Source organism: Orbicella franksi, chromosome 9, assembly GCF_964199315.1.
Source record: "Orbicella franksi chromosome 9, jaOrbFran1.1, whole genome shotgun sequence".
Classification (NCBI taxonomy): domain Eukaryota; kingdom Metazoa; phylum Cnidaria; class Anthozoa; order Scleractinia; family Merulinidae; genus Orbicella; species Orbicella franksi.
The window spans coordinates 4,628,894-4,654,872 of NC_138153.1; the positions used below are offsets into that span (position 1 = coordinate 4,628,894).

Sequence of the window (25,979 nt, forward strand, 5' to 3'; positions counted from 1 at the left end):
GTGCTTTCCTGTTAGCTTACATTCTATAACCTTGCTGACCCACTGCGATGAAAAATGGTCATTAAGAGGTGGAATCCAAGAAACAATAAAATAAATTCTAATGGTTATGAGGTTGCGAATGCCTGGAGAGCAATTGAAATTGAGTTTTTGTCAGTTTTGATTGCTGCTAAAAGCTGTTTAATAAGGTGCAAAGCAACTGTTAAGACTGTTAATCTTTCTTTGTCATTCCGCATCGTTATTGAAATTGTGGAGAAATGGTCAGGAGGAAAGTTTGTAACGCAAAAAGGCTTCTTTCAAAGGAAAGTTTGTAACGCAAAAAGCGTTGAAAGGCATCTTTCAAAATGATGCCGACAGGCCGACCTTGAAGCCCGACTGGTTTTCATTCCATGAGGGATTCAGTGTGCTAACAGTTAGTCGCGCATTGAAAAACGCACACGGGTTCGAACCCTGGCTGAGGCCATTGTGTTGTTGTGTTTTAGGGTAAAACACTACTCCCACAGTGCCTCTCTCCACAGGCAACTGTTTTGACAAAATGTTTGAAGAAACAGTCTTGGTAGAAGTAATTCTGAAAGTTGCTTCATGTTTCAGAAGCCTGGATGATCGCTGCCACTTTTAGCCGGCCACTCGGCTCGTTGATTATAAGGTCTCTAAATTTTCACTCCAGGTCACTCCAGCTCCCGGGAAGGAATGAGTTTAAATGTTACAGCTTGCACCTTCGTGACAATTTATTCACGCCTGTTTTTAAATGGAGAACAGTTGTCTTTCATAGGAAGGTTAAACTCCATACCGCTTCACTCGGGGGGCGACTGAACTTTTTATAAATACATTTACAAATAGCAGTTAAGTGTTTGGCCGACAGGATCACCTGTTCTCAAAGTAAAAACGCTTAAATAAAAACTATGGGATGTTGAGAACATAAGCTACATCAGAAGGGCCAATAGACCAATTTTGATTCATTAAAATTCAGCCTTAAACAACAGAGCTCAGTAGGAGGCTGTGGGGAATAACTACAGAGTTTGTGGGGTTTATTCCCCAGAGCCTTGTGCTGAGGTCTGTTGTTTTAGGCTGAATTTTAATATATCGAAATTGGTCTATTTTGGACTCTAAATTGGTAAACTTTGGAATGTTTCCGTATAAATGGGGGCTGGTCGGTGGAGCGAGGGGGTGGGGTTAGGATAACCCTCCTTCCATGCCACGAACTAGAGGTAAGGTAACCTGATTTTTTTATAGTGAAACACTCGAGTGTCAGCCTTAAACGGATGCAGTCCCCCCCCCCCCCGCCCCGCCCCGCTCCCCACAGACACAGTGGCATCTCCTCTAATGGCCGCCCCTCTACAACAGGCGAGATTATTTTGTCCCGACCGTGGGCTGATCAATTCACCTCACCACTATAACCCCGCTCCCTCCCATCCACAGGTGCCACTTCTCTCGGTCATGGATTTCTACCCAAGAGTAACCGTTGTATAGATTGTTATAGTTGTGTAAGACTAAAGGCCTTCTTGCAGTGTGGCAGTAACCCTTCGACATAACGAAACACGAGAAATCTTTCAGTATCAGAGCGAGTCTCAACAAAGAAGCCTGTTACTGTACAAAGTAGAATTTATTCAATTCTGTTTCTTAGCACTGAAAGTCGTACTTCAAAATACTTTATTCCATTCACTACGTGCTGGTTTTCTCAGCATTGTTCATTAGCAAAGTGTCAGAGTACGCTGGCGAAGACTTAAAAAAAAGGTTAAAAACGAAGAGTGTTACGATTACATGATGCTTCGTTCACACGTGACCGAGTCCATGCGAACAATGATGTAACGCAAAATATTAAGAAACTCTACTATAACACATTATCTCCGCTGTGGAAGTAAAACTCAGTTTTGACTCTTGTTTTGAGCACAACTGCCGGTCATGTTATTCTGGGCGTGAGGGATTGTATTGTACGTTTGAGCGACAGGACTGCTGGATGGCGCCATGACGGAGAAGGACAAAAATATCTTCATTGTTTCTCTATGTTCAGGTTCTTCGATTTCTTGAAGCTGATCTGGAATGAGTAACAGGTGTCAAGGAGAGAACTGCTTAGAGAGACTTCAAAACTACTTCAGTTGCAAGCAGAGGCTTTTCAAATTAAGCCCTTGAATAGAGCAGCATTGCTTCACTCACTGCTATGGTGCCATCACACGGAAAACTACCCTGTATACAGGATAAATAAACCTGATGGAGCATGCACTAAAACCCGAAAGAAGAAAGTTAGTTCAACGTATTCGGTGGTTCAGAATAGCTTTTGCTCAGTAGTTTTGGGACATCCCGGCATGTGGACTAAAAGAGCCACACATAGCCAACTACGTGGTATAAAAGAACTGGTTTATTACAAAACTTAGGTCAAGAATAATTTATAAAGTAAATAAATAACGATTTCCGCGCAGTGCTTTAAAGTCAACAAAGCAATTTACTTGCACCGAGTTCGCGGGAGGTGTGTGGCGCCTGGACTGGTCTCGTTCTCTTGACTCAATAAATAGTGAAACGACTCGACTTTCAGGAATAAAAAAAAAATTTAACCTCTAAAAATAACAGCGCAAGTAAAAGGATATTGTTTTCTGGATCGTTCATCTTCCTTGGATTCTGAGTCTTTGACTTCTTGGTGACGCGCTTCTTTCTGAAAGATGAAAAAAAAAACCACAGTTACAATATTGGAAAGACCAGAATGTGTTTATGTTTGTAAGACAGCGAGAGTGAGGCATTGAGAAGGAAACCTTTCGACAGAAATTGGAGTCAGCTAACCATATATACATTTGTTTAACTGTACATGCAGTGAAGAAGCTCGTTTAGTTTTAAGTTTAAACCTCGGAACCGCCTTTAACTTCTACTTAATATAACCCCCAAGACACATACAACTGGCGTGACTTATTGTAGGCAGGAGTGACACTTGCGTGACATAAACCCGTTAACACAGCGTGACATTAGCGTGACCTTGCCACAATAACATAACAGTAGCGTGACCTCGCCTCTTTAACTTAGCGTTACAATAGTGTTATCTGGAATGTGATTAACCAAAACTGTTGTATACCTGTTACAACAAACAACTAATCACAGTAGACAGAGAAAAGAAACTCTTCATTGTCTAAATAAGATACCAACTAAGAAATTGAATTACAAGAAATGTCTGCCCATAACATTAAAGCAAATACCTTTTTACTCGCTGCTGGTTTGACTTCCTTGTCTTTTTCTCGTTCTTTGTCTTTTTCTTTCTCTTTCTTTCCCGCCGGTGGTGAGGCATCAGCTGTCACTTTTCGTACAATTTTCGTGACTTTTTGCTTGTCCTAAATCCACGCAGTATGCAAAATGTTCAGTTCAGTTATTTCAGTTGGAACAAGTCCTTTGTCATCACACAGCAGCTATTAGTTTTCCAACCAACTAAATGTTGAAAATCCACCACAAGTACGAGCAACAAACGGACAAAAACTTTGTACCAAGATTATTTACATTGTATTGAAAACAGTGCGACACTCAATCGTAAAAACCACACCCTTTGGCTCATCACGCAACCTCATTTATTACTGTGTAATCGTTACAAAGGATTACGTGACTAGCCTTCAAACCCCCTAGCTAGTCAGGTGAATTTGTTGTTCCACTCCTCACCTCGCTCTTGACTTTGACTTTGGTTTCAGCGCCGTGTGAGTTGGAAGTTTTGGACACAACAACAGTGACATCGGTGTCTTCTCTTCTTCTTTTGGCTTCTTTACCCTCAGCAGGATCTAATGAAGACTACATCAAGCAAAACATAAATGAGCAATAACATACCAGACAGACTTAAAAATCCCCCTTTTATTCTAAAGTTACGTTACCCGGTACCAAATCCTATCCGTAAATTGACTTGATATATGATTTTCATCGGAAATTGCTTGGCAACACGAAGAAATACCCGAGAGTGTTCGCGCTGTTTTCCGATGGGAAGACAATTCTTCGAGAGCGAACGAGGATTGCCAAATATGGCACTTGTAGCTCTTAATATTGTCTGACTTTTGTAGTTCGGATAACAAACTGCTAATAAACCAGCCACATAACCTCACTCACCCGTTTCCTGTCTGATTTTGAAGCCTTTTCCTTTTCGTATTCCGTGAGTTTTGATTTCCTCTCCTGGTTCTCGGGACTCTGTGAAGAAAAAAAGGCACAAGAAAGCTGTTTGAAAGGCATTCTCAGAAAACAACACTCACAGTAGTTCGTACATTTCTATCCTTGCTATGCTTAGTCATCCTTTCTCTTTTTTTAATGCAACTTTATTTACAGGACGAACATTTACACTACTTGCAGTACTAACATTATACTTACATATACACTTACACTATGCTTACTACTTACACTATACGTACACTACTTATACTTCCACTACTTACAATACAATTACGCCAATTGAATTAAAGTTGGCCTACTTACAATGCTCCTTTTTTATTATAGATAAATTGCATAAACATATAAGTTACATACATACTACACTTTATTTCTCTACAACGCACTTAATTATGCTATACTGTTTCCTTACTTTTCAACTACGACCAACGGAACAACACTAAAAATTACTTAGAATACTGCTGATTAAATATACGCGCTTACATAAATGATAATAAAAAAAGAAGGAAAAACAAACAAACAGAAAAAAGAGAAAGTGGAAAACAAGGGAAAAAAGCTAGTCATTAGTCATTCTTAATTCCTAACGGGATCCTGTTAATTATAGAGTACAGTACACAGTAGGCGGTTAGTATCTCTGAAATAGCAATGAGTTTTACACAGAAACTGACCTTAAATGAGTCGGAATCGCCAGCTAACCGGGCTGGAGAGTTTTCCTGAAAAGAGATATTCAAATATTTTACAGTATATCAATGAGTTTATATCCAGCCTCGAGGAATGAGGCCATCTCTTGGGTCAGCTGTGCACTAAATAGCTAAGATCCCTTAACCATTTATATCCAAGATCAACATCTGACATCTCCTCGTAATTTCAATTCAAAATCGAACTAACGGATAATGAGGATTGAGGAAGGAAGTAACATTTAATCAGAGACAAACCTGTGAAGAGGGTGATGAGATGCCTTCAAGTTTCCGACGCTTCGGCTCTGAAAAAAAAAGCACAGCACAGTCATTACGCTTAACATATGACACTGTAGATTGTCCATTCCATTAGCCGCACATCGTAGACTTAGCAAATGAACCAGTGTTTGACAAAGAGATTTGGGTCAATAACAGGACATCAGCAACACACACAGTGCGCCTTAGTAGGCTCCTATCACCGTGTACCCCAATTAGCACCTGAGCCGTATAGCCCGTATACCTCAGTTGGCCCCTAATTAGTGTATCTCTACCGGTTCCTACCTTTTTCGTACTCTCCATCACGCGGTGACTCAGGAACTACAGGTGAAGAATGTTTGCTTTTACTCCCAGACCGTTCTCTGTCCTTGTCTTTCAACCGTTCTTTCACTTTATCTTTCCCTTCTTTTTCTTTACTCTTACTTCGTTCCTTTTCTTTGTCTTTTGTTTTCTGTTCTTTTATTTTCTCAGCTTTTTCTCCTTTCACCTTTTCTTTGGGTTTGTCATTTTGTTCCTTGTCAATCTGTTTATCTTTTTCCTTCTCCTTCAGTTTCTGTTTACTGAAAAGACATGAACATGGACACTTGAAAAACCGTTCATTTCCGCACAAAGCAAACTTTGTTCAGAAGTTTCGCAAGTCACCATTTCTTTAACATGCTTCAGAAGCCTGTCTCCAGGGGGCACGGGGATGGCGCACGGGGATGGCGCAGTGGTGAGAGCGCTCAGCCTCCCACCAATGTGGTCCGGGTTTGATTCCGGCCTGGTTTCGAAGTTGTGGTTAAATTTTGTTGTTGGTTCTGGCCTTACTCCGAGGGTTTTTCTCCGGGTTCTCCGGTTTTCCTCCCCCCATTAAAACCAAAACATATCTCCACATTCCAATTCAACCAGGATAGAGGACCTGCATGAAAACCAGCTAAGGCTGATGATGTGGCTTCCTCTCTAAATATTGTAATTTATTAATTTATTTTTATTTTTCGTGGAGTTCATCTTTTCTCAGGTTGCGTGGGAAGGATTTAAATACCACCCATCTAGCAAACAGCAAAAGTTAAGATCACGTTGAATCGTAGATGATAAATTCGAACGATCGTTGAAAGCAACAAAAAATGTTACTAAACTGTTATCATGCAAACGCGTACCGAAGTTCCACGCACAGCAACACTGTTGTAACACTTCGATGTCGAGGAAAAACATGCGACTCCCTCTTTTCTTTTCTTTTCTCACTTTTGTGATTCAGTAAGCAAATTTGGACACGTTCTAACTAAAGTCCTCCTCGCGCGATCCATATGAAAATAACTTTCCATGTGTGGAATTTAATAAAGTTTAAGATAAGTACTAAATTATTTACTTTTTGGTACAAAACGTCGATCCAGAACAGTTTTGTCCAGTGTACTAGGTAAAGCACACAGTCTCACTCACCTGGATTCAGTCTTTTTGCTGATGGACACGTCATTTCCATTCGTGCTCGTGTTGTTTTCTGTTTTCACATTAGTTGGAGTTTTCGTGCCTTTAGAGCTCGCATTGGACGCAGTGGATTTCGACGCTTGCTGACTAGAGTTACTGTTTGTAGTGCCAGATCTATGATTTAAAAACATCACAATTGATAACTTTACGTCGAATGTTGTTGCGAAAAAAAAAGGAAGATAAAAAGTGTCCCTGTGTTTTACTTGTTAGTTGGCGTGGTCCTGCTTGGTGAGTCAGCTGGACCTGACCGGGACGACTGACCACTTGGGGTACTGGTGCCTGATGATTTCGTGTTGGATGAGCCTGCACTTGATTTACCAGCGGACTTCTCTTGCGAGGAAGGCGCGCTCTCGGTTTTCGTCGCACTGGGACTGCGCAGGGAAACGAAAGTAAATAAAAATGATTAATGATTTTTAACAAGAACTAAAGAACATCGTGCAGTCGCCAAACCGAATTTACTGTGTATTTGCTTGCTTGCACGTTCGTTCGTTTGTTCGTTCGTCCGTCCGTCCGTCCGTCCGTCCGTTCGTTCGTTCGCTTGCTCGCTCGTTCGTTCCTTCGTTGGTCCGTCCGTCCGTTCGCTCACCAGCTCGTTTGTTTGTTAGATTTTTCAGTGTCTTTTTTTTTTCAAGGTTTAAAAATACATACCTGGAGGATTTCGAACCACTTGGCTCTTTCTTGATATTCACTAAGACAAACAAAACAATAAAAACGTCAAGAAAGGTTCCTCAAGGAGGGCAAACTTTGAAAAATTTAGCGTAAATTCTTGAAGCTCGTTCGTTATCCTTCTAAATCTTGCCATCCTTAATCACTCTTGTCTATTTTTGCTTATTATTTCTTTGGCTAATAATTACAAACTTTCCTGGAGGTAATTTTGTACATCGAAAAATCATGAAAGAGATGTTTGCTTTATAGTACAACACACTCAAGAGCAGACATTAAGTGCTCATACAACACAACAAAACAAAGTCACTAATCAAACCTGCAGCTTTGGGTTTCACGTCAGATTCACTCTTCACACTTTCTAAATAACAAAGATACAAAGAGTTTGATTTGGTCTTTAATCGTATCTAAAACAAAATTTTCGATCGTGATTGGTTCTCCGCGCGCCTATTTGTCACGTAATCAGCGCGCGATCACGTGGGTATCCAATTACAGGTGTCCAATTACAACTTTTTGGATACCTACGCCATTCACACGTCAATTACGTCCTACTGACTTTTTCGCTCAGAAAATTTGTCAGCTTAAGATACGATTCATTCGTAATTGGACCTCGCGAAGTACAATTCAGGGAAAAATCGTGCTCGTAATTTCAAATCGGTCTCGCGCCTCGTCCGATTTTGAAATTACTCGCGCTATTACTCCCAAAAATTGTACTCCGGTCAATCCAATTACTTTTACCAACGATACTCCACCTCTATATGATTATAAATTAACAATTCAGTCAAAAGAAAATAAAAATAATTAACTTGATTACTATGTCAAGCTTCCAGATAGTCTTCAAGGCTTATCAGTCGAGGACACACTTACTTGTTGTGTCTGAATTCACTGCAGGAGTCGCCGGAGCTTCCTAGAGCGACAAAGAGATGAAATACAGAAATCAAGTCAGCTAATCTTTAAAACAGAAACCATGTATTTAGATTGACACGGGAGTATAGACCATTTCCTCGTTGCCTTTTGCCTCTGTGTAAAAACGAGTCTTCGTGCCAAAACCATTCACATGGGAATGAGTTCCGCATACATGTTCATTTTCATGCAAATCAAATTCATTTTCATATGTCAGGGTTTGGACGAGGACTCGTTTTTTAACAGAGGCACCAGGTAACTTGGAAATGGCCTACTCTACAACTCTTTTCTAACAATTTGCACAACAAAGGTTTTCATCTTTGGATCTCCAGTTCTACAGAACCCTCTCAACCAACGGTTTGATCACAAACGCACCAAGACACAACCTTGACCAAAACTCAAATTCTCCCTCGGGAGAAATACAAAAACGTATTATAACAGTTAGATGAATTAAGATGCTGATAATGTAGCCTCCTGAACAAGCTCTTTTCTTCCTCTCGGCTCGTTTCACTCGACGTCCGCTCCTTTGTTAGAGAGCTTGTCCACAGGTAACCCAAACTGCTATAGAGTGAAGCTCTACTGCAAGCCCTTGACTTCCTTACATGACTTACCATTTTCTCTTGTTTAACAGCAACGGTTTCGCTTTGACTTGATGCCGGGGTGGCTGTTACAGGCGGCTGAAAAATAAAACAAAAAAGTGTAAAGTCTGACATATAAGAACGGTCAAATAATTAGAAAGCTGTGCTGTGACAGACAGAAAAGAAAATATTAACTGGTTGAAAGTAGTAGTGCTACTTAAGAGGAGTACATAAAGTTTCGAAAATTTGCGATGTTTGAAAGGAATACGCCCAATTTCCCACGGTCTTTAGAAAAGGCTACACACGAGTTAACAGCAATAAGGATTCATGGTTATATTTTGTTTCTGTTGAGTCACATAAGTATAAGATTTTGTACTCTGCGCCTATTGACAGAATTTAGAAGGACAAAATTCATTTCGATCAGATTCAGAAGTTAATGACAGATACATACATACACACGCAAGCAGCTAGCCTGCGATAAACTACTCATAAACGATTTCTTAACAGTGTTCATTCAGGTTTGTACCTTTTCTTTGTGATGAAACTCGCTCTCTACAACCATGTCTCGCTTCTTAACCTTCAAGCGACCTGCATACCTTGAATTCCACACACACAAAAAAAACAATCAAATCCTTGCTCTCCACAAACGCCTTGTGAACAAGATGTTATATTGACATTAGTTCGTTTCTTGGACCCGTTATAATCATTAAATTCTCTTACCCTACTGCTAAAGTATAAATATCTTGTCTCTTTTCCTTTTCCTCTTCGCAGATTTTATCGATTCTTCTTTCCAAAGCTTGACCAAGGTTTAACACTTTAGGATAATATGGCAAAATCTGCAAAAAAGAGTGACAACTGATCAAAACGAGGAGCAATTTTAACAGCTTGCAAAGTTTGACATATCACATCGATAGGAACATACCTTTGTTAAAACCATGATTGTGTTTCGAATTTGTGTATAATCCTTTGATTCCAAACAAACCACAAGAGCCTGAAACAGTACAACATATTGAACAAAATAATTCTGTGTTTTCTTACATGACTACTGCTAATCAATTTGCTTCGTTCCAAGTATGCAATGCATAGTTATCTTCGACGGTAAAAACAGTTTATGGTTACCGCATACCTATAGAGGTGTCTTGCGTCCAAGCGATGCAGCGCGCCCGGTTTAAATGGTAGATACCTAAACCTCTATATCAAATTAAAGCTTATAGAGCTGGCATTCTTGGTATAGTTTGATAGCCATCTCTATAAGCTTTAATATGATATAGGGGTTTAGGTATCTACAGTTTAAACCGGACGCACTACATCGCTTGGACGTGAGACACCTTAAAGGTGCTCTAAAGGTGCACGATAACCTGAAACGCTTATCACTGAATCACCATAAAACAGTATACTTGGTCGTGCAGTGTTGCTTTGAGAAAATCATCAATTCCAATTCGCATAAACCAATCAGAATTATTCCACGATTACTCGTGAGCCGTGAACATGACGCAACGTTTGCGTCACGACACGTCACGTAGGTTGCATAGCAACGTCTTGCTCTCACAAAACGTGCGGGCTCAGACAATACCCGAGGACCGAACCGTGAACAGTTTAATATTTCTTCATTACTATAACGCGCCAATGAAATCCTCAATTTAAAGAGTAAACAATAAGTACCTTGGTGAGTTTGTACTGCCACTTGTGACAAACATGTCTGTAGTTCTCGTAGTCTAAGTGATCCGCCTTATCATTGTTAGTAGCTCTCAAAACTGTCACAAATCCAGGGTAGCTACCGCACTCCTGTTAAATATTAAAACGTCACCAAAATCAGATTACATTCCTCATAAGAAGATTCTTAACGCATCGAGTCGTCAGACAGATCATCAAGTGCGGTGCAAGAACTCAATTTCGTCACTACCACTTTAGAGTGACTAACCTTCTCGTAAGTTTTCTTATCACCGTGCCATCTCATCACTATTTCAAGCATTGAACATAAAAACCGACCTGAAAGAAAATACCAGCAAATAATTAAGCCTTCAAGTCCCCTAGCTCGATATCACAAATCTCCTTACTGGACATTGCATATCTCTTTTCAATGCAGTTTAAAAGCGTCTGTTCGTTGATATAAAACGTAAATTTCACAACCTAGCCTTCTTTATTTTTTTTATTGCAACCCTAAAGGAGAAAACAGAAGTTGATCCTCAAAACCTACCATATCTACTGGCTTCGTTTTCTGTACAGCTTGCTACAGTGTATGAAATATCCGAAAAAACCTTCAGCGAAAGAAAAATATGAATCACTAAACACGGTTACAAAAGAAAGTCGACATAAATATTAAAAAAAAAAAAACTATCAAGGAAATTCAAAAGGTGACTTACTCTGTCGAAGCACAATAACGTTGAAAAGTTTGGCGTTTTGAGGTTATGCAGCATGTGAACAAACTTGGCACAGTACACAGCATCGCTTGCAGTAAACACGCATCTTGGGAACATACAGAGCTGAAGAAATTGCGTGATTGTCTCACTCTTTGTCGCTTCTAAAACACAACAATTCAACATTAGAGTTATGTAACTAGTTCTGTGCTAGGGCAGTTAAAGCAGTCACATCCAACCAATCACAGCAAAGAAAATTACGCGATGAGCCAATCAGTACTCAATGTGAAAAGCGACGGAAAACACGCGATTGCTGAGTCACGTGTGATTTTGCTTTTGTCTCGGATTGGTTGAAAAGAAACCAGCACAATGCACAACTTTTTTTTTTTTTAACAACTTCAGAGTTTGGCCAAGGTGAAGCTCGAGCGAACAGAAAATTACCTTGAATAGCTCTAAGGACAGAGCGAGTTTGTACTTACTTGCTGGAAGCCAAGAGTCTCTTTCGTGTTTAAGAGAAGCCATCACTCGCTGATTGTGTTCTTCTTGCTGTTTAAACTCTTCTTTTAATTTTTCTACCAAAAGAGAACATCTTTCTTTCTCTTTCTTTTTCTTGCTGACAGGCTACAGGAAAGCAATACAATTACAAAAAAAATCAACTTCAAGTCACCCGCAATAACAGTGCTAGAGGGCACAGAGAATCGATTGTACATTCATCAAAAATGCTCCTTCAGAATCAAAATCATGACGAACGAAAAACAAGATTTCTCAGCGTAATCACGTTTGAAACGATTGATTTTGTAACACAACATCACTTCTGACTTATTTTGTTTCACGTTGGTGACCAGGACAAAAGTAATAAAAGATCACATGAAAGACAAAATGGATTCAATCAAAAAACGCAAGTCAGCCCTGTTTAAAGCGTGACATACCATGTCTTTGTTATCGTCCAACTGTGCCTGTTGTTGTTTTAATTTGCTCAACTCCTGTTCATATCGTTCAGATGGGACGTACAAATCAAACATGGACAGAGCCCAGAACGTCACATACAACTGTGGGCTGAAAACAACAAGCAACCATTAGCATATAATTTTATTTCATCCTGCTTAAACTTGTTATGGCTTCTTAGATAAACCCTAGGTGAATGATACAGCTTCTAAGATACTAGCATCACTGTCATTTGGCACTTTTTGAAAGGTTTCTTTTCATCTTTTTAACAAATACAGTAATACAAATACTGTAATATAAATACTATAATACAGTAAGCACAATTTTCAGAAGGATATGATTTTGTAGAATACCAGCACTTCACCGAAATTGATTGATCATGGCACGATCAATATTATTTTACAAGTCTGTGTTATGCCCGTGAGCTTTGAGTAAACTGTCTGCGAGTATTATTAAGGGTTATTTTTATTCACTATACTACATTGTATTTTCCTGTTATCGAAAATTCAAAAACAGAAACATCCAGTCAAACCTGGATTCTACAACATAAAAATGTCTGAAAATTCTACAAGGTTTCTTGCTGTTGTAGTGATTGAAAAGTGATGGAGCAGGTTACTACAAGACAAACGAAATTATTTTCAACAGCTGCAGTGGAGAGAAGATTCACCGTTACAAATGTAATCGATATCCAGCCACTAGAAATGGCATACCTGATGCTATTCCACACTTTAGGTACTTGTAGTAGCCGAGCACTTTGAAACACAGGCTCCATAACAGAATTTACAGCTTCAATGTAACACTGAAGAATTTGCTATGAATAAATAAATACAAAATCGAGTTGTTAGCCCCATGCAGAATGAAGCACAGTTCATATCGCTTCTATAAAAGTAACCATCAGCTTCTTGAAAATTAGACCAAATTATAGACCATTTTCACGAATGGCTGCCAATCATAAATTTTTTGTTAGGTATCAAATTTAGCCTGATTAGCCTTGGTTTTGACAACAACAACAAGATCCTTTATTTTACTCTCAAACAAGTTAAGTGAGGCTAATTTAAATACAGACAAGATAATTCTTAAATTGGTAACCATTCATGACAGGGGGTCACGTATACTGTTAATAGAGATCTAGACTTGATTAGTTTGCTGTCATATTCTAACTCACCTTTTGTTGTAGTTGTTTTCCTTTAGCAGCAATGGCCTTCTTTGCTTCCTCATACTTAGTCTGTGAGAAAGGAAACACATTAAAGATGTACACAACACTTTTTTTACGCTTCATTGAGCACTGCAAGTACATGCAATGTAAAAAAAACTGTCGCTACTTTGCCAATGACCTTTTCAAGAAACTACAAAAAAAATGAGCACAACAGAAAACAGAGAGATTACAAAGAAGGTTTAAAAGGAGAAGAAGTTAATTTTACAAAGCATCTTTTTCTCTAATCATACTCACATCTATCTGATGTACAAACATTGGTCTGGAAAGAAAGAATGCCGCATCAGGTGTGAGGTGATAAGTTTGCCCTAAGACATCTAGTGACGGCAGATGTGACTCATACTCTTCAGCAGTTAACTGTGATGCAAGGAAGCCACCAAACTGGACCAGAGTATCTTGACACTGAACAAAAATAACAGAACCAAATGGCTATGGTAAGGACATTTGAACATGATTTTTAAACTCATCACTAATAGATGAGCTTGGGAACTGGTGCCTTGTAGGTCAGCAGAGGGGGGAGGGGGCTGAGCACTTCAGGCACAGCAAAGAGGTATCCATGGCAACCCTATGAGTGGGAACCACCCCTACATGCAACCACCGCTTGGCACCATCAAACTGAACAGAGTTCAGTGGAGAAATACTTACCTAAACCCATGAACCATGAGGGTAGGAGGGCTAGGGGCAAGAATCCACAATGATTCACAGAAAAGTAAGCTATTGTTTAAATATCCACAGCCAGTGATGCACAAAGATCAGCTCAACACATAAATGATCCACGAAAATCAGATGTAAAGTGACACAAAATGTATGGAGGCCACGAAGTAAGCTCAAGCTCCTGAGGTCGTCCTGTAGGTCACATACGCAAATGGGGGTTGACCACTGACAACATTGGCTTCAGATTAATTTTGCCTAGATTGCATTTAGCCACATTTAAAATTTACAGAACATTCAAAACTCTGCTAAAGGACGCTTCTGATGCACTTAACAGTTGTAGCAAAGTCACACAACTTTTTTTTCACAATATTATTTCTTTACCTCCAATTAATCTATCCTACAAAACAAGAAATTATTTTTTTCACACCTGGTCATAGAGCTTTCCAACAAGCTTCAAATGCCTGTCAGGATCTTCATAGAACACAATGCCATTTCTCTGCTGAGCCATAAGAAGACACAATGGCAAGTCTAACTTTCCTTCTAACAGTGTGTCACGCAGACGCTGTGAAGACTTCTTTGTGTTTCTTATCTGACCAAAGTATCCACCCTGCAAACAATAAATTAATCAATTAGTAATCAATAGAAATGAAAAACCTTCAAAACAATATTTTTTCCCATCTACATTCAGATGTAACTATGCTGAGTCTTACAAGACTTAAGCACCATTAAGATAAACCAAGCGGACTAGCCGGCTGGAAAAAATTGCTTATAGATTGGTTTTCTGTCAATTGGCACTTTTATTTCATCAGATTTAACACCAGTTTGCTTATCCAACTTACTCAACTCACCAATCGTAATAAGGTTTATTTGCATAAACAAACTGATAAGTTCTTAGCAATTTTTTTTTAACCTAAAGAAGGCAGCAGTGCAAAATGTTGATACTTTTTACCTTTATCTAGCATCACAAAAAAAATCTCTTCTTATCTATCTGCTTATCCAACGAGCCAACCTTTCTTCTCTCCCTGCAATTAATGACACATGTATTTACCTCAGCCCTTAGAAGTTCACCACCTGACAGAGCTTCTAGTTGTGCTGCTGTCACCTCTTCTGATATCTCAATTCCAGACATTTTCTGTACCACCTCCTTCAGGACAAGCAAATCAAAGCTCTTCCCAGCCTTGAGCTGGTTTGCCACATACTGCAGAAGACCTGTAAGTTCAATGGAGTACTTGCGGAAAACAGTGCCACAAAACACTGCTAAACCTTTAAAAAAAAAGGAATATGGAGGTCAGGTTAAACAAGACAGGAAACAAAATTCACTCTTTTGGTGCTGTGCTAAGAGTGTCCTTTTAGAGTTTTCACAATGGTCATATATAATGGTCACACATACACTGTATGGAAGGATGCAGTCAGACTTGCAAGATATTATTTTCAATAAAATGTTTAGGAAATTTTTTCTTGGCAAACTGAGACCAAATCTCAATATACAATCTGACTCAATTTGCGCAAAAACTTTTAATTGATTTAAATTTTTGCATGCTTTTAAACGATTTTTTAAACCAGATCAAGGGAAAGTTGAAAAAAACACCCTATGAGTTTGGTCCTCATCAGTTGTGTTTGTTATCATGACAATTGTCAATGATTTTGATTAAACATCATTTGAGGAACCAACACTAACTCAAAGATAAATTTCGTATCTATTGCTTTTTAACATCCCAACTTCTTATCTTTTAACTTGATAATGACTGAAGAATGGTTGAAATGTCATTTGGACCTTTAACCACTAATTTTTACCATAAATTGTTTGAAAAACAACCCTTACATAAAAGCACCTGAATGCTACTAAAATAATATTGACTATCCTACATGTATGTGGCAAAGTGACATTTTCATAATTGAGAGAAAGTGGCGGGTCAAGCGATTACCAAAAGTAGTGCCAGCAAATTGTAAGAACAAGGTTTCATACTTTTTAGCCACTCTGAAATGTTAGTGTCTTCATGTTTTAGTCTTTCTCTTTCTGGATTTGCCAGAGCTTCAATAATACAATCTATTATCATGTTAAGGAAGCTCAACAGTAACCACTATGGGCATATCAACATACTAACATTTATTCTCATCACTAACCCTGAGGAAATTTTAAACAATTTTTTTAACCAGATCAAGGGAAAGTTGAAAAAAACACCCTATGAGTTTGGTCCTCATCAGTTGTGTTTGTTATCATGATAATTGTCAATGATTTTGATTAAACATCATTTGAGGAACCAACACCAACTTAAAGATAAATTTTGTATCTCTGCGCCGCAGTGTAACATCCTCTATGTATTTTTCCATCAAATAATGTTTGTACTGCAATGCAACTGAACATGTATATATTGTGCACATCAAGGATACAAGCTAAAACATCGTATGCCAGTGGAGTGAGGTACTTGAGCGAGTCCACTACTGGTCCAATAAAATTATCATACTTCTGAATCTGTGACAACAGCTGTGTACAAACAAGGAAACCATTAGTCGGCATCAAATTTGTATGACTTTTTGTAGTACATTTTCTTGAACTCTCTTTCAGTTTTCAGCCAAGACATCTTTTCTGTTGTATTACATATTAATTAGGGGAGCAGGAATAGTGCAGTGGTGAGAGTGCTTGCCTCCCAACAGTGTGGCCTAGTTTTGATGCCAGCTTGGTATCACATGTGGGTTCAATTTGTTGTTGATTCTCGACTTTGCTCTGAGGGTTTTTCTCCAGGTTCTCTGGTTTTCCTCCCTCCACAAAACCTAACATCTCCACATTCCAATTCAACCAGGATAGAAGACCTGCATGAAAACCAGCTTAGGCCGATGTGGCTTCCTCTCTAAATATTGTAATTTATTTATTTTATTTTAAGATATTACACGTATCGTCATTGAACAGGAGACCAGCTAGGATATTTCACACAATGAACTTCTTGTACTAGCCCCTAAATGGAATAAACATTTGCACAACAGCAGAGATAAACAACTTACATATTCAAACAAGATGCCTGGATTACTGTGGCTAAGTTTGCCAATCTGCCTTCCAGAGGGTTTGACATTCTCTTTGGTTAATCTCCTACAAAATAATAACAAAATTTTGAACAACTTAAGTATTCTGAGCAAGTGAGAAAAAACATGAACAAGAAATCTGTACTGTACACTGTACAATGCAACTGAGCTTGCTCACAGTACCTGTCTATTTTTAAACAAAATAGTGAAATTGCAAACAAACATGGCAAATGTTACTTCTACAATGCAACTGCCTTCTTTATAAAGAGGCATGAAATTTTCTGATCCATGCAACCTTAGTAAGCAGTTACTAGATTGGTTAACAGGGGTCACCACAAACTACTTATAGCTTGTCCAGAACACTTGAAGGTGACTCACTTCGTAATGTATTTTGCTCTCTTTATTGTCGCGGCTTTTGCCAAGACCATTTTTGGATGATTGCCATATGACTCATTTTTCCACTGACCATAAAGTCGATACCTAACAAAAAATAATAATACGGTAAGTTAAATTTGCACAACAGCATGAAACTTTCAGGTGGCACAATTCTCAGGATCAGTTGAAGCGTAGAATTAAACCCAGTTTAAGAACTAAATTAGGGGATTGTCTCCAATGCATAAACAATGATTAACAGACATTTTAAACCTAAAGTTCAGACCAACATCACAATATTAACCTTGCACCACCAAAATCAATTACAATGGAACCCTACCTTACGACCACCCTGTTAATACTGCCACCTTGTTATTACGGCCACTTTACTCTGGTCCGAGCAAAAGCTCAGTCAATCATTTTCATATTTAAAGAGCTCCTTAAATACGGCCACTCCATTAATTCGGCCATGATTTCTGTGGCCCGTTGGTGACCAGATTAACAGGGTTCCACTGTATTTATCTGAGTGAAATGTACGTGGATGAACGAATGAAGTGACAGATTCTTTAGCCACAGCATCAGAGACCCACTGTTAATCTAGGAAGTTTGCGGCACTGAAGGTGAGCAAGACTAACTGATCTCCTTTACGAGAGGGAAACCAGAACACCTTCCATGCAATAGAGCTTCACTTCCAGCTATCAATATAAGAGTTCTCTCTACTGGCAAGGCTGAAACTTTCCTTCAATTATCCACTTGTTTATTATCAATACATCTATGCCTGACTTTGTATTATAAAATAATTGCCTTGGATATATTAGATGCAGATCTCAAAAAAGTTGCAAACTGCCGTATCACAGGACCATTCAACAACACTTCATAATAAGTTACACAACAAACATGGTGTACCTGAGCTCATAAGGAAAACGACATAGCATGGCCCACAGCTCTTCTGCTAAGCTGGAGTTGCATTCAAGGAGTGAAATTGAAGGTAAAAGAACTTCATCTACCAGTGTCAATAGGCCACACCAGACTTTCTCAACCTATAATGTTAACCAATATTAACAGTGCTGTTACCATTCTGGTGGTGAAAAAAATAATAATTATTGTACTCAATACCGCTGACGATTCCACATAATTTGGCTAATTTGCTGCCTTTTTGTCAATTATTACACACATTCCATGTAAATTCATTGTAAATTGACCATTAATGCTTATATAACATAATGATGTTTTATGAAACTGTTTCTCATTTAATTTACTCAAGGAAAGAAAACATATTTCTCAAAATGTACTGTAAATTGATTACTAATCACTGAACATATTAGAGCGGTTTCCATTTGAGTGTCGAAAGTAATTAGATAATTACTTTGGTTTTGGTTTTGGTTTTACTACGGTTTGAGATTGGCTGAGTAGTCTAATTGGTATGTAATTGGTTTGGTTTTGGTTTTACGACACTCAATTCAAAACCGTTCTAAAAAATAAAAACAACTGATATTTAATAATTACTTTGCTAATCAAACAAATTTTTCTGTGTTTGTCACAAGTTCAATGTTTTGCTCTAAGTCCAGTTTGATAAATGAAGCCATGAGAAACAAACCTGTACTGAACTTTGCTCCTTGTCCTCAAACACATTTGGATGCTATTAACAAGAAATTACACAGACATTAATACTTTTACACCAGATACTCACAATTCCTGGTGAAGAAATTTTTTTTTAGACTGTTGAAGCTATGTGTTTGTTCTTCATCAGTTCTACCTGCTATGATGATAATATTGTCAACGACTTTGATCAAACATCATTGGGGAAGTCAGCAACTATCTTAAAACTGCATAAAAACAGAATCTGACAAAGTCTCATCTCTAAATGGGAAACAGTCCTTGCCCAGAACACAGTAAAAACATCGCAAAGAAGATCAAAAAAAAGGAAAAAACAATTGTTCAATTAAAAAAAAATCGCAAAGAAGACATTCTGAGTGCAAGGGGCCTTTAAAAGCCATAGCAAACTGGAGTTTTGAGAAAGGTTGGTGGGTTCAAACCAAACAAGTTCTCTCAGAAGATCTTCAATAAATCAAAAAGCTAACTTACATCTTTCATGAATCCTTTACTGATTCTCAAGATTTTTGCCATCAGGATTGGATCAGTTGACAAATGAGGCCCAAGATGAAGCAACATGGGGAACACATACAGCGGCAGATCAGTGAAGGCTTTACACTGTGGTGGTCCTCCAGGGACTGGAGCATAGGGCCGTCCTCGAGCAGCCTTTGAAGAATGTCTGGAAAGATTAAAACAAAAGAAGATCATGATTTACTGAGAGATCTGCACACAAGTTATCACTCAACATTGCACCATTTTGAAAAAGGTAGAGTGATAATTCATACCCAGGTCCCTGTATCGAAAGTTATGTAAATCACATTCTATAAAGAAACTCTTATTAGTCAAGAGAAGATGTAGTATGCCCATACTGCCATACTTTCCTCACTTTGAAACAAAGAAAACACAGTGACATACTGTGGTGTCCTGTGGACACCTGGGACTATGATCATTGTAACATGACCAAGCGAGTGCGTGTGCATGTGTGTACAAGCGGTAGCTTGAAGTGCGACTTTGTGTTGCTCACGTTATTGACCCAAGAGGCTTCTAGGAATACTACACATACATCCTTAGACAATTCCACTGATGAATTTTTCCAGGATACACACAGTTTCAGGTGCCATATTTTACAGAAGTGGATAACTTCATGAATAACAACTTTACCATGACCCAGAGATCAAAAGTGACAATAAACTTACCTACGATACAGTGGTTCAATGGTTGTGTGAATAAGCTTGCATAATCCTTTGGCTATAGCAGGATTTGACACAGCAGCAAATTGTGGTAGTCTATCAAGTATTGAACAGGCGTGGTCCCATGCACCAACCATAAGCAGTGCCTCACACAAACCAAATTTCTGATTATCTGGAACCTGCAAATAAAAGAAATTATTGGAGTTATACATGAAATACTTTTAGAATTGGCAATTTTTCAGGGTAATCAAATTTATTTTTCAAGAAAAACATTATCAAATACAGTCAAACAATATTGGTGGGATCTACATTGCTTATTACTTTGTACTGTTTCATAATTATTATTACTTTGTACCTCAGTTTTAAAGAATTTTTTCATAATTATATAGTAAATCATAAAAATATTGAACAGTCACTTGATTTCCTTACCATCATTCCAAACTGTCCACATTTCTTCCACTTATTTTATACTATTTACAGACAACATGTAAGAATATTCCAAAACATACTATTGTTGGTTTATCATTTTCTTTGTTTTCTTTGTTGCTTTCTTCATTGTTTGCTGCAGCAATTTCCTAGGGAACAAAAAAGTACCAAATGTTGGTAATTACAATGAAAATATTTAAAATTGTGTGTAAAAGTGTTGCCTATAGTCATTATCAGAGCCACAAAACACAGAAGGTAGTCACAAAACAATGCAAGTATGGTGGCATAATAGTCGGGTTAATCAGATTTGACAGATAACATGTTCAAGCCTACTGCCCCTGAATTGAACTACAGAAGCAATCCATCTGCAGGACACAGAGACATGTATACTGGTAGCCATAGTGTTTATAAGCCCTTGTAGATCAAAACAAGGTTGCAAAACTGCAATAATACTAAATTTACAAAGAACTTACTGCTAGAACAGCCATATTCATTTTTCTTGCTTCTTGTTTAGCCTCGTCCATTCTAGTTGTATTACTGGTGACTATGTCTCCATCGGAAGGGTTGAGCTGTAGAAAAATAAATTAACTTATAGTTATGATGCTTTACTTAGGGCAGTTTCATTTGAGTGTCAATAAGTAATTGGGTTTGCACCTACTATGCTACACCATTGGCTAAAAAAACTCAGTTGTGCCACTTTTTCATCCAATCAGAAGTCAAACAGTTACTAATTAAAAACCAATTGTAACTCATTCCCATCCGTTTTCCAGCACTTTGCACTAGCTACATGTAATTACCTCTAGTTTTGATTGGTTAGTGGTATTGTCTGTGTCCTTTGTGATTACTAGCTAGAGTGATTACTTTGGTTTTGGTTTTACAACACTCAATTGAAAAGCACTCTACATGTACAACACTACAAAGAGCAAGGAACTGTTATATTAGAGTGCTTATTGACTGACGCAAGAGAGTCACACACCCAAAAAATATAAAATTAGTCTACTCACATAAAGATAAAGATCATTCAAATCAAGGAGTCCATGTTTTATTAGCAGAGCTGTCAAATGGAAGAGTGAGGGAGGGGTGGCTAAGTCTGGTTGATCCTAAAAATAGATCATGAAAAAAACATCAGTCAAACAAGTCTATTTACAATATTACAATCTTTCCCGTGTATTTGACGGGTATTTTGTTTGCTGATACCACATCCTAACACAGGAACACTGAAGGACTATTTATCAATAACTAATTTTTCAACAGTAATTCTCCTATCAAAACAAAAGGAATTCATGTAAGACTGTTTTATTTCATACCTTATAAAACTGGAATTTAAAGCCTATTATGTGACAGAGAGCAGTAGATTCACACTTTTCCATGTATGATTTCAACAGAGGAAGGAAGAAGTCTTCCAGATCAATGCGACATTCAAAGGAGTCTAGCAGCACATCAAGAGTTTTGTTAGGATCAAGATTAAACCGCCCTGCAAATAAGGCAACAAAAAATTTATGTCAGTCAACTTATGTTTCAATACATACATGTAAAAGTCTATATTATAATAATGAACTAATTACAAAGTGTTATAAATTATTATTTTTTCTCAAGCATCTGAGCAGGCCAGAATCCTAAATCCTCGAATTTGATTGGCTAATCATACACACGTGACTGGTCCAGCTTTTTACGATACAGGCCACGGGCCAGATTTTTCCCCGCTGCTTAAATTTCGCTCCTAAAAGTTAGCGGTAATCGTCAATCTTTTGCCTTTTTTACACATCCATGGACGATTAGTCAACGCAAGTTTATCTCAGTTCACCTTAAAATGGCAAGGAAAGTCACTGTAAGCAAATTCAATTGAGTGTTTTGAAGTCGTGAGAGTTTGCTTGGTTGTTTGTAGCTTGGCACTGTAATGGCGCGTGATCCTGTCTTTCTCTCGCTGTAAAATTTGAGTCAATTTCAGTTGAGTTTACCTCTCTGATTGTTGCTGTATTTAGGAGAATTTCTGTGGAATACACTTAATGAATTTCCTCGCTTTCTGCTATTCAATTTACGGCAGAAAAGTCTGATTTCAAGTGATTTTAAAAGCAACAACTGACTGAAATTGTTTTCGTGGTAAAACTTCAAACTTTGCACAAAATTTCACACCGCAAAAACAATTTTGGGGAACTTAACTGGTGAAATAAATGCAACTAACATAAAGTTGTTCGAAAAAAAATCTGTTCTTCAAAACATCTTTCTTGTCTACTATCTGAGTTACTTGCTTGTTGCGAAGAGTTTTTTACAAATCGTTAGTAGAAGGCGCAGAAGCCGATTCAATGAAAAAGTTGCGTAAACAAACCCATTTGTAATCTGTAAAACCTTGGTCACAGTTTTTCACTATATGGGCCTCCCAGCTGGCAAATAACATATATATATTCTCACACACTGAATGCCATTTGTTGCAACTCAGATACAATGTGTAAGTCTAAGTGTGTTCCCTTCTTTTTTTTTTTTGGTTGCAATTCAGCTACTCAAAGTATTACTGTATGCAGACTGGCAAAAGGGCTGGTGGTTGGGAAAGCAGTTGCTTCTTGTGGCAAGAAAAACAAACTGGATCACATGACCAAATGTGGTATCTGATCTCCCTGTTCAAGCCAAGCCCCCCTGCCCCCACTCAGCACATGTACACTTCACTTCTTGCCTCTTTTGCATGCACAGCCAGCAAGAAAACTATTCCTCTCAAAGCCACTCACAAGTCTAGTTTTTAAGCTACACTACTATTGAAGATGCAAAATCCCTATTTTCTAGTTGTCAAAAGAATATTGTTTGGGCAATTCTTAATTCCCAGTCATAATTCTCACCTCTAAAGACTTGAAATATTTTTAATTGGTAGTCCTGCTCTTACCTATCAAAGACTTGATGTTCTCCAGAACTGTTGCACTAGTAACATGTCGACTGATTTCCTGGCCCAATTCCGTCACCAGTTTAGCATATCCCTCACTCTCTTCCCTTAAAAGATTGAATTTCTGTTGCTTGTAGCTGAAAACAAAAAAAGAAAAGACTCATTAATTATCATCACTTGATTTCAATTACAAAAATGATCCTGAATTCCAAAACTCATCTACCAAAAGCTGGCTTGTCTCACTGCAAACACAAGAATATTAAGAAACTTGAACAACATTAAGCATGTTTTAAATGCGAATTGAACATGATGTTAAGATGATAACGAAAAATTGTGTGATTTTGTAAATTTTTATTTGAAATAAAGTTTATCTAAAACAATGTTTGCGAGATCTGATCAATAGGCAAGTAGTAAAACATACAATTTGTCATGTTTCCATACCCTTAATAACAAACGTGGCTTCTGACTGCTTTTTAAAATAATTTATTGTTAGCCTTCATTAAGTGTCTATATACTTACAAGAGTTTAGTCTTGGTCCTAACATATTTCTGATTAAAAGCCTTTGTCGATGGAATGATTCCTAATGTGTCCAGCGTCTCTACATCCAGTCTTTCCTTGAGCAGAGGTTCTGGAACCACTCCCTAAAAACAATGTGTATGCAATGAAACACAAATATGGTCAAATAATGTACCAAAGATTACGTTTTACCAATAGGTATTAAATATAGCAACCTTAATCCTAAGTAAAAATGAATTAAAACCATAAGCTCATTTAATTTTAAAAAAAAATCAGCCTCATCAGTCTCAGAATTAAAAAAAGAAATATTTTTCTTTGGTTATTGATATATGTTTCAAATAATTAATATTTCTGTGCATCTGGTGATAGATTAAGTCAGACATAGTACAAGTTCTGCATAGTCATACTAAGCGATTTTCTATGATCTCATTTACCACCTTTCCATTCTTGACGGTGAGAAATTTTCAGAAAAAAAACTAAAATGTTAGTTTAATAACTCCAGGGAATAAGGGCTGAATTTTTCCCGAAACTGCATCATTTTCTTGCAGAGTATTCATGAAAATTTAGCTGTGATTAGCCACGCCAAAAGCTCCCAAAACATACCACTAAAGCTGCGACCAATGACAGGAATCTTTCTCTGCTCGGCTTGTCCTCCGCACACTGGCTTTCCACATCTGTAGGATTATGAATACACCAGGAACCATAGGATACATAGGGCGCAAACACAGCACACACAATCACGCAAACCTGTACTTCTAGGGAACACTGCAGTCAGCCTATGCAGATCAGACAGAACAAAAAACATATTTTTAAAGTAACAGCAATAATTGGATAGAGCTTGTGTACCCAAGATACATATCAGGTCAGCCAGCAGCGATGCACATCCTGAATGAAATTCCTGAGGGAAAAAGCAGAGAAGCAAAAATTAGCAAAGGTTTTGCCTTGATTAACTGTGTCCAGAAATATGTTTGCAATGAGAGTTTTCACTCCACGAAAGCTACTTTCAAAACATCTGGGAGAGGCAATATCAAGGGATGAAGCAGAGGTTCTGAAAACAATTCTTGAGGGAATGATCACGAAAATTCACCCCATTCATGCAGACGGTGTTGGAGATGGGGTCTCGGTGATTTCAAATGACTGGTGCATTATGCTCGATTACAAACAAATTCTCCCTTCCAACACTTTGGTATGCCTTCATCAGGCGCAGATCCATACCGGTTTCCACCATTGTACGGAAATTGGTCAGATTTTCAGAATTACTCAGAAACCCCAAAAATTAGGGATGAAAAAAATCCAGAACATTTCCTAAGGGAGCATGCCCCTGGACCCTACTAGAAGGCACTTGTTGTTTTGGAAATCAATCACCATTTATCCTAAGATCCGCGCTTGTTCATGAGCTCCAAACTGCAGTTACATAACTCACCAGACAAACAATGAAGTATGTCAACAGTTTAGGAACCTTGCGTGCATTGATTTTTCCCCTCAAAATTGAATCACTTTACAAAACACTTCAATCAGTCAATCGCTAAAATGATTAAGCTTATAAATCCAGCAACATCATAAAATTATAAACCTAAATTATAGAAATAGAAAAGTGCGAGTATAAATTGATCCTCAAATTTCACCAAACAATGAAAAACCTAAAAGAACGACTTACTAACTGGCTGATGTGTTACGAGGCATGTACGGAGAAAGAACAGATTTTCAAATTAGAGAAAACCAACGTGTTTCTTACCGTGACATCTGAAAGCAACGAAAGGGCATCTTCTTGCTTCAGATCGCCTCGAATAACGTGACAAAACACTTCATAGATTACGCGCTTGAGATCTAAAACACAAAAGGAATGGATTGTAGGAAAGAGCTCAAAATTACCAACCCAATCGACAAGTTTACAAACCATTTTCCCCGCACTGAAAGTTCGAATCAGACAGCGACAGCTCTCCTTCTTTACCCCGCACGCAGTTTTTACACAGCCGAAAACTGCAAATAGATAGAAGATTCGTAAGGACCTGGTAGTCAGAAAGACTCTCCAACAAAATTCAGCGAACGTACACATCATCTTTTCCCGATTTTTCCCAGTTCTTTACCACATTTGGCGGCACAACCATGGTCGCCATTTTTCCTCTACATGGCGCGAAGCTCCCGGATGTTA

The 25,979-nt window shown here is 38.1% G+C and overlaps 1 protein-coding gene across 2 annotated transcripts; it reads right to left on the reverse strand.

The window, feature by feature from the left end:
• Positions 1 to 1,589: 1,589 nt before the first annotated feature.
• LOC145496825 (THO complex subunit 2-like) lies at positions 1,590 to 25,966 on the reverse strand. 2 transcript variants are annotated; one of them, XM_081476576.1, is made up of 47 exons: positions 25,880 to 25,966; positions 25,725 to 25,807; positions 25,563 to 25,654; positions 24,674 to 24,725; positions 24,431 to 24,501; positions 23,831 to 23,952; positions 23,315 to 23,448; positions 21,750 to 21,916; positions 21,447 to 21,542; positions 20,916 to 21,011; positions 20,526 to 20,591; positions 20,023 to 20,195; positions 19,319 to 19,505; positions 18,831 to 18,872; positions 18,140 to 18,273; positions 17,240 to 17,341; positions 16,844 to 16,928; positions 16,235 to 16,328; positions 15,810 to 15,890; positions 14,892 to 15,106; positions 14,271 to 14,450; positions 13,427 to 13,591; positions 13,142 to 13,201; positions 12,687 to 12,787; positions 11,961 to 12,087; positions 11,511 to 11,652; positions 11,038 to 11,195; positions 10,872 to 10,932; positions 10,596 to 10,663; positions 10,337 to 10,459; positions 9,597 to 9,665; positions 9,395 to 9,510; positions 9,201 to 9,270; positions 8,708 to 8,773; positions 8,061 to 8,100; positions 7,513 to 7,554; positions 7,179 to 7,218; positions 6,734 to 6,901; positions 6,486 to 6,644; positions 5,355 to 5,629; positions 5,052 to 5,098; positions 4,785 to 4,829; positions 4,063 to 4,140; positions 3,628 to 3,753; positions 3,177 to 3,308; positions 2,580 to 2,644; positions 1,590 to 2,041 (listed from the first exon to the last, which is right to left on the reverse strand). In XM_081476576.1, the coding sequence occupies exons 1-47, from the start codon at positions 25,942 to 25,944 to the stop codon at positions 2,005 to 2,007; spliced, it is 4,917 nt and encodes a 1,638-aa protein (XP_081332702.1). In that variant the 5' UTR covers positions 25,945 to 25,966; the 3' UTR covers positions 1,590 to 2,004. The 2 variants fall into 2 exon arrangements, with proteins under 2 accessions (XP_081332702.1, XP_081332701.1); XM_081476575.1 differs by having other exon boundaries at positions 23,831 to 23,948; positions 24,427 to 24,501.
• Positions 25,967 to 25,979: the final 13 nt, after the last annotated feature.

What these genes read in the sequence shown, in the direction of transcription:
- LOC145496825 (XM_081476576.1), bottom strand. Translation starts at nt 25,944, where the DNA reads ATGGCGACCATGGTTGTGCCGCCAAATGTGGTAAAGAACTGGGAAAAA. An exon ending in ATTGAACCACTGTATCGTAG is followed by an intron (nt 19,506 to 20,022) that starts GTAAGTTTATTG and finishes TAATCTTTCCAG; the next exon opens with ACATTCTTCAAAGGCTGCTC. An exon ending in GAAAACAACTACAACAAAAG is followed by an intron (nt 12,788 to 13,141) that starts GTGAGTTAGAAT and finishes ATTTATTCATAG; the next exon opens with CAAATTCTTCAGTGTTACAT.